Consider the following 8,944-nt stretch of genomic DNA (forward strand, 5'->3'; position numbering starts at 1 on the left):
GCTGGCCACTCTGGGCTCCTTAAAACCAGATCTAACCTACTTTTGTCCTTCAGGTGCAAAGCAGAGGCCCGTTGCTGTCAGTTAGTCTCGATCCCCTTAAAACTTTCCTCCTGCTCCAAAGAGCTTTTCTTCTCCCAAGAACCAAATGGGTGCGAGGCGGGGAGGCTGCTGCCTCATAAACAAGAGGTTTCAGAGGGAGCCCTGAAGGAGCAGGCGGTGAGGCTACCAGACAGGCTGCCAAGGCCCATGAAGAGCTACTAGGGAAGGGCCCACAGGGGAACGAAGGGACTCCGGCTGCTGCAGAGCTGGGATCAGTGGGGCTGGAAGACCCTTCCGGACCGGGAGAGAGAGCATTCAAGCCTACCCACGAGGAGACATGTCCACCCCGCCGTGCGACTCCAGCTGCCGAGCAGGGCTGCGCTCGGGGCAGGGGCGGGACGGGGAACCCGAGCGGCCGGGGGAAGAGCAGCAGGTCCCGGGTCCCAGCCCCCCGCCCCAACGGGCCCCCAGTCCCCGGGCAGCGGAGGGGCCGTACCTGTGCGCAGCAGCAGCCCGAGGCCGAGCAGGAGCAGCAGGGCGGCACGGGCCGGCGGGCGCGGGCGGCGCCGCGGCTCAGCCACGGCGATGGCGACGGCGGGCGCGGCTGCTGCTTCCCCCATGCCCGTCCATGCAGCGCTGCGGGACGCCGGCGGCGCGGGGCCGGGGCGGCCGCATGAGCAGGCGGGCGGGCCTCCGCGCCTCCTCTTCTTCCTGCTTCCCAGGCGCGCCGGGCAGGGACCGCCGGGCGCGGCCGAGGGAGGAAGCACAAAGAGCGTGAGCGCAGCTCCGAGCCCCGCGCAACCTCCAGGTCCCCTGCCCGCGGGCGCCCGGCCCCCGCCGCCCAATCAATCTCGACTCCGCACTCGCCCTCCCCGGCCCCCGCCCGCCATTGGCCTGCGCCGCCAGTCCAACGAGACCGACGCGTTGCTCGTAGGAGGATCCGCCCCGCCCCTCCTCTCCTCCTCCAGCCCCCGGCGGAGTGCAGAGGAGGCTACCAAGGTGCTTTGCCATCAGGTCCCCGCCCTGCTCTCCCCGCCTCCTGGCTTTATTGAAGCCGATTCCCAGCAGCCGGGCTGAGCGCTGAGAGACCTTCCCTCCTGAGCCCCCGGCGGGGAGATTGCTGCTCTCAGCCCCCCCGCTCGGATCCGCCCCTTCCTCCCACCCCGCGCCCGCTCTCGCGCTCTCCTCTAGCCCCGCTTTCCCGCTGCGCTCGACTCCGCTCCGGATCCGAGCCAAGGGGCGCTTCTGTTAGAATCCCGGCCTTGACACGGAGTCATAGCCGCGGCCAATCAGCTCCGCGGAACTTCTTCGCTAGCGTTCGGATTTGGAACGTTGGCTTTTGCCCGCGTTCCGAACCCGAATGCCAGCGCCTGGGGGCTCGGGGAGGCATCGCTCGCTCGTAATCACTCCCCCGCCTCCTGGTTGAGAGGTTCCGGCTGTGTCTAGTCTCCGGCGACTTTGCCCCCTTGCATGACCCCTGGGAGATTTTATCCCACTCCACCCTCAGCAAGCCAGGGGCTGAACTGTGTGTTTCGCTGGGCCGCTACGGGCATCTTCCTTATCTCTTTGGCGGTTACATTTTCCACTTAGCGGGATCTCGAAATGCCCCTCACCTTTGCAATGCAACCGCTCCAGCTTTACAGGGCTGCTGAATGCTTTGATACATTTAGGCATCTCAGACAAGGAGCCAGGAGGAGAGGGAATTGTTTGAGGCTGATAACAATGGACAATTTTATCAGGGAGTGTGAAGTGCCATGTAATAATCTCTATGAATGGCTTCAACACTTACATTCCACTTGCTCTTCCTCCTTCCCTAGCTAACATGGTTTATCTCTGGCCAGGCTAAATTATGCAACTTTTTTTCCTTTCTTCAAGCCCTGCGACCGCTCTGTTTGTGAGAGGTGACAAGACGGGGCAAAAGCCAGTTTTGTAGTCAGCACACTCAAGCCTCAAATAATAATAAGTGATGAATCCCCCAACACTGTCCCAGCCAATAGGTTTGGTATAATTAAAGGCTGACGTTTCCGATTATCTGTCCCATAGCGATCTGCTCCCCCCACCCCTTCCTTTTCCCTTCCTTTTCCTTTGTTTAAGTTGTTTTTAAATCCGCTTGGCCCCGGTGACACACACCAAACAAAAGGCATTAGGAAGGGGAGGGGGAATTCATTCAGCAGCATAGAAACAGCAGCAAAACCAGTTTAGGAACACAAGAGTCAGTCATTCCTTAAACTAATCCGTTTGCATGTTTTTCTACATTAAAAGCTCTCTTCACACCAATTGCCCTGCACCATAGCAACTTTTCAGTGTTGCTCCCAGGGCACTCCGATCAGGTGACTCCATACATTTCAAACGGATCTGCTCTTCCTCCCTCCTCGTCACCCCTACTGCAGTTGTGCCCATGACAAAGAGCTGAATCCCTGTGCCCCACCCCACAGTTCAAGCTTGCAGCTGTGTTTCCACAGTATCAACCTAGCAGGAGCACAGCTCACAGACAAGATCTATTGGATTCTCAAGCCTGCCGCTAACCTTGGAGCAAGCATGATTAGATCAGCTGCTACCCACAGTTCTGGTTTTGGTCACTTGCTTTGTAGGTTTCTCTTCTTCAAAACACCCGAAACAACTGACAGATGACAGACTGAAGAGCAATGGTTTCATGGCAGCGAGGGAGGTTTAGATTGGATATTAGGAAAAACTTTATCACTAGGAGGGTGATGAAGCACTGGAATAAATTACCTAGAGAGGAGGTAGAATCTCCATCCTTGGAGGTTTTTAAGGCCCGGCTTGACAAAGCCCTGGCTGGGATGATCTAGTTGGGGCTGGTGCTGCTTTGAGAAAGGGGGTGGACTAGATGACCTCCTCGGTCCCTTCCAAGCTTCCTGTTCTGATTCTATGAACTACACAAAGATATGTCAAGGGATACAGCTTTGACTCCCACCCTAACTTCTCCCACTTGCAACAAAGAAGAAAAAGGTCGCAGGGTTCACAACAAAGTGCACAGACTGCACTTCCCCCTTTAAAAATGTAATGGCTGTTTCTGAATTTTTTGAAAGTTATTTCTGGGATTAAAATCAGATCTGAGACCCATATTCAAGCAAAACTCTCAGTAAAGGCAACGGGAGTTTTTGCCTGTTCTGGTTTTGTTCCAACTCCTTTCAACTGTGGTCCTGCTGTTTGTTCTGTGCTCGGTTCCTTGACAATAGAGGGCGCTCTTGAGATATTCCAAATATTTGGGTCAAACACTGGAATTGTGCTGGTAAAAAGGAGAACATGCATTTCATCCAGGGTGCTTTATTGTACTATTGTTAAATTTGACAAGTTCGAGATTTGGCTGCCTAACATCTGCATTGGTGTGTGTGTCCAAATGCACAGCCTGCAGCAAATGTGACATTTCCCTACAACTGCCCTGCCAGATAACTCTCATTTTGAAAGCTCAGGGCCACTAAATTAGCTGAGACAGTAACATGGGAAGATTAAAGTTCAGTATTTCAGAATAGGGAAAGATCTGACTGTGTTGATAGCCACGCACACTTGCTATTGTTATAAGCTCACATCTGAACCCACTCCTGAACTTTCACTTTCTAGCCCTTTTAAAGACCAGGAAAACAGGTGAAAGTTCAGGAATGAGTTCAGATGTGAGCTTATAACAATAGCAAGTGCATGTGGCTATCAACACATTGTTGTGACTTGAAGATGTCAAACAAACCACAGCTCTGATTTTTAGGTCTCTTTATCTCTTGCTTTCCCCCCCAGCTACAGCCAAGAAGCAAAAGAAGCAAGCATCATACGGCTCTGAGACCCAGCTTTTTTAAAAAGTGAAATTATATCAAAGAAAATGATAGAAAATGAATGTTGGGAGGAACCTCAGGGGGTCATATAGTCCAACTTCCAGCTCAAAGCAGGACCATCTCCAACTAAATCATCCCAGCCAGGGCTTTGTCAAGCTGGGCCCTAAAAACCTCCAAGGGTAGAGATTCTACCACCTCTCTAGGTAATGTGTTCTAGTGCTTCATCACCCTCCTAGTGAGAAAGTTTTTCCTAATATTCAACTCAAACCTCCCTTGCTGCCACTTGAGACCATTTCTCCTTGTTCTGTCATCTGTCACCACTGAGTTTAGCTCCAGCAAACATGTAACTGCGTAAAATGAAGTGAACATGTAACTGGGTAAAAGTCAAACACCTGCCAAAGCATTCATGGATTTGAAACAAGCTGTGGTTTGTTTTCCAGAAGGAATGTGCGATGCCTTAACTGTTCCCCTGCTGATACAATCTCCGTTTCCAGACATCCAACATGAATCTCCTCTTGGTCTGCTTATGACATTGGTGTGAGCGAAGGAAGGCTAGTGGGGAATCCAAGCTGGGCTTTCACTTTGCAAAACACATCATTCTATTTCCCACTATTATTTGGCAACGAAGGCAGCAAGTATCAGCAATAACTATTTAATAAACGGACATCTCTGATATTTTCGTACTTACATCATGTTTAACCCTATGGTGTGGAGCGGAGCTGTGGAGTCAGAGCTGCATCCTATTCTCCTAGACGATGGGACCCTTTGCAAATTAGGACCTGTACAGCAGATAATTGAGAACATGTACATCACAAGCTGTCCTGCGGAGGGCAGAGGAAAGGGGTCATTACTCCAACCTATAAAGGAGATTGACATGAGCCTGGGTTTTGCAGCTACTGACTAAGCCTGAAAATAGCAGGTGCAAAAAGCATTTGGAAGTCGCTTGCCAGAGCCCGGGAGGTAATGCGCTTCCTGCCCATTTATCTCAGGAAACCAGCATGATCTTCCCCCCGAAACAAAGTTAACCTCTCATTAGCCAGAAACTCCTGAGAAAGCTTTAAAAGCTTTGCAGTCTAGCTAATGTGTTTAAGATACTCCCCCCTCCACCTTCTCAGGCACTGCCATGGCAATTACTTGCCATCAGTTCCACATCGGGCTGGCTAAGGCAGGCTGAGTTTGCATTTATCTGCTGTGAGGCTGACAAGCCCAGAGCCTGTCAATGCAGAAAGGAAGCGTGGCAGCCAACTTCTTGCCTCTTTAGAGCTCCTCGAGAGCTTCCTGACATGAAGCTCAGCATTCCCATCTCAGGCATCACACACACACAGAAACACACACAGCACACACAGAAAGAGCACACACCCCACACAGAGCATACAGCAAAATTGGGATCTGCCCCCTCTGCCTTGTGACCTTTCCTCCATTCAATGCCCAGACCTGAATCCAGCAATGACCTTTCAGTGCTCTTTTTTTCTCAGCTAAAAAAGCTCCATAGAACAACATTGCAATGTGTGTATATTGCAATGTGTGTGTGTTTGTCTATGCAGATACACATCCCAAGGATCCCATTAGAGTGTGTGTGTATATTGCAATGTGTGTATATCTATCTAACTAGCTGGATACACATTGCAAAGATCCTGTGTAGTGTGTGTGTATTGCAATGTGTATCTATGCAGATACACACTGCAAGGAACCCGTGTCTTGTGTGTGTGTGCATGTGTGTGTATTACAATGTGTGTCTCTCTACACACTGCAACACACACACACACACACACACACACACACACACACAAGATCCTTGAACCGCTCCAGGCTGACATCAGTCGCAAACAATCCGGAGTAAGAGGTGTTTATTTTCTCAGATGGAATCTGCAATGTGCAAACATGTAAGTGGTTACAGATGTCCGTCTGGACCTATTTTCCCCTTCTTCTTCCCCCCCACCCCCCTTTCTCTTTTTACTCCTGCTGGTTCCCCGGAGAACCAAGCGCTTGTTTAGAGACAGGTGGATCGAAGGAGGAAACAACAACAACAACAACAACAACAAACATCCTGATTTTTGTTTTTAAAGAACCCCAAGGCAGGCAAACAAACAAGGGAGCAAAAATCCACCCCCCTGCCGCAAACCTCAAGTCCGGCAAGGAAAGAAGCAACTCACCGCAGCCGGCCCCTGGGCTCCATCCCCGCCGGCTGCCACATCCCGGCGCGGGCGGGCGCGGGGCGATCAGCAGTGGCGCGGGCGGGCGCTGTCCGCCGGGAAGGGGGCACTCATCGGGACAGCTCGGCCGGCCGCCGCCTGCATCTGGATCCACCTCGCAGGGGCTGTTTATCTGCCTCCCCCTTCCCGGCGCTGGCACAAAGCGAGGGGGATGTGCCTTTAATGACAGCGTGATCTTTCCGCCACCTATAGAAGACAAATGAGGGCTGGTGGAGGGGGGGGGGAGCAGGGAGCACAGTAATTCCCTCCTCGGGGCTGGGAAGATGCTCTCCATCCCCCGCTCCCCTGCCGCCCCCAAGGAGGGAGGTTGGAGCAGCGCGCTGGCCCCACCTCCTCCGGCTGCAGCCCCCTGGCGGAGCTGGCAGCGCATGCTGCAACCGCTGGAATGTACCTGCACATCTGGAGCAGCCGCTGGGCACGCTCCCCTTCGAGGCTCGCACAAAGGGGCCCTTTAGTGGGCCGGGGAACACTGGCTCGGGGCGGGCAGCCTCTCTTTTACAACCCCCCTCGCACTTGTTCAGCAATTTGTTACACTATCAAAGCCTCGCACCCGCCAACAACCCCCTTATTTATTTGGTTATTAGCCGACCTTGTATATACACCAGCTTTCCCAGGTCTCCCCAGATGTTTGGCTGCCAGCAGACAATCAGTTTCCCTTCCTTCTCCTGATTGAGTCCTAGCAGTTACATGTTTGTTTGGTTGGGTTTTTTTTTTTTTTTGGGGGGGGGGGGTTGAGGGGGAGGAGGTCTTTTTTTGGTACAGAATTTCTTCCCCAGCTTGCAAAGGCTTGGACACATTCATGGGAGGGTGGGGGGAACTTGGTTTTGTGACCATTAGGTAAGGTTGGTTTAGGTTTACAGTATAATCTCTCTGGTGCATCTGGACAGGCCCTCTAGGACCCAATACCTATTCAGGAGATATTATTGTTATTATTATTATTTTGTAATGTCACAGCCCAGATTGGAAGACGGATGTGGCTTTGTGCAAGCCGGGAGACGATACATTGGGAAAATGGTCTTTGTGGACATGTCCAGATAAGCATGGATGTTTGTTTCCCCAGGGAGAAGCAACAACAGCACACCTTGTATGGCTGCTACTTATCCCTGGGGAATGCCTGTGTTATGCATGCTCTGGCATGTGGCAAGTTACCTTGGGTGGGGTAGGGGAAGCTGGGGCCAGCACAATGCTGGCCCCAGCAGCCCTATCTGGGGCCCTGTGAGCCTCCCTGGGCTGCAGCTATGGCAGGAAACCTGGCCAACAGCTAGTGTGGCTCTGGCCAGCCAGGCTCTGTTTTTGGATGGTGCGTGCTACCACCGTGTGTGCCACCCCGCTTTTTTGGGGGGGTGGGGTTTTTGACCCTTGGATCTCCCTGGGCCAAACCCTCCTCCCCCCAGTGCTGCAAGGCAGCAGCATGGGGAATGCCTGCATGTACAGTATGTGGTGTCGCAGATGGGTTTGTGACACCACACAGCCACACTTGTCTGGGTGCAGCTTATATGTCCTGCTTTTATAATCTAGTACAATCCCCTGCTCAGAGCAGGATCAGACCCTAACTTCATTTTCCTCTGTTAATTGCTAGATCCTCCTTTTTTCCAGCCCAACAATTGAAAGTCTGATTTAGAGCCCCTGAGAATTCTTTATTTTCCTGGATTTTAGTGAGTTTTGCATTAGGTATTGAAACAGCAAGGTGGCCAGAGCAGCCAACCTCAGCCCTGCCCTCCTTCAAATGAACTCCTGCCAGATAATTGCACTCATTGTGTCTCACTTTGCTAATCATCCTGGCCTTGGTTCTCAGAACTCTTTGGAGCATCTCTGGATCTGCTGGCTCAAGAGAAACACAATAGGAGCATGCTCTTCTCGTTAAAGAACATTTCAAACAGCTCTGTTCCTAGCCCACAGGAATATGGGGTTTTAATTTACCCACTTGCTTCATCATTTGAAACTCCACAGCTGCAATCAGCAAAGCAGTAGTAGCTTTGATTAAAAATCCTAAAGGCAAGTCTCGTGTGTTTTTCTTCCTCCCTGTTCCACAAGCACAAAGAAGATCGGGTGCATAAAATAATGATGAGGGAGAGTTCAAAGCAATTCCAGAAAGCTGGCCTGAGAGGATGTTTTCTAATGCAGTTCCAGCCATTTACCATTCTTTCTCTTTGTTGAGCTTGCGCCAACACAACAGAGATAATCTAGCAAGCCATGGTTCTTTTCTTCTCTCCAGAAACATTAGTCAATATGTTTTAGAAGTCAGCTAGTCAGGTCTACCACAAATATAGTAATTAAATAAATGCCTTTAATCTGGTCTATAATAGACTTCTTTAACTTATTATCGGCACAAGAGGCCTTACTAAGGCAACTGCTCTTCTCATGATTTTTGTAGGATTTTTAGCACTTCTGAGACCTAGAAGAATCCTTTTCTTAGGTTCTGGTGAACCAGAAAAAAAAGAGGAGAGTGTAAGAAATAGGCATCTCTTTTGCTCCTGCATCATTTGCCAAATTTAAAGGCACAGAAGAGTATAAGCATCACAATACCATTTACCCTACAGATAAACAGGCATCTGAAACATTCTGGAGTTGTACCATGATCTTTGCTAATAGAAGCTTAAAGTATTAGAAGCTTAAAGTATGCTCTTCACACAGTGATCCAATATTGACATACTTAATGTGTTACATCTATAGCTATATTACCACTTCTATCTGGAAATTTGGAAGTACTTCCAAACACCAACTGATATCCTTGAGGTTATTATTCTTAATGAGAAAGGAAGTAGACCTTTATATCCTTACGAGACAGGTATTCACATACACATTTTATCTTTATTTAAAAAAAAAACCCTGCAGCATCAACCCTGTCACAAACACCAGGGATCATTTTTGATGCCATACATGTTAATTATACTAAAGCAATGAAAT

General features: G+C 50.5%; 1 protein-coding gene across 2 annotated transcripts in view; it reads right to left on the minus strand.

Annotated features, from left to right (window-relative positions):
* Nucleotides 1-6,301, minus strand: part of RGMB (repulsive guidance molecule BMP co-receptor b) — a 28,775-nt gene extending 22,474 nt beyond the window's left edge. The window contains exons 1-3 of one of the 2 annotated variants that reach the window (XM_019483948.2): nt 5,978-6,301; nt 4,513-4,603; nt 536-750 (exon numbers count right to left, since the gene is read on the minus strand). In XM_019483948.2, coding sequence (XP_019339493.1) covers nt 536-750; nt 4,513-4,517 — 220 coding nt within the window. In that variant the 5' untranslated portion in view covers nt 4,518-4,603; nt 5,978-6,301. Of the gene's footprint in view, nt 1-535; nt 1,174-4,512; nt 4,604-5,977 lie in introns of those variants that run through there. The other variant, XM_019483954.2, reaches the window with a different exon arrangement.
* Nucleotides 6,302-8,944: the final 2,643 nt, after the last annotated feature.

The sequence above is a fragment of the Alligator mississippiensis genome, chromosome 3 (genome assembly GCF_030867095.1).
Source record: "Alligator mississippiensis isolate rAllMis1 chromosome 3, rAllMis1, whole genome shotgun sequence".
Lineage (NCBI taxonomy): Eukaryota > Metazoa > Chordata > Crocodylia > Alligatoridae > Alligator > Alligator mississippiensis.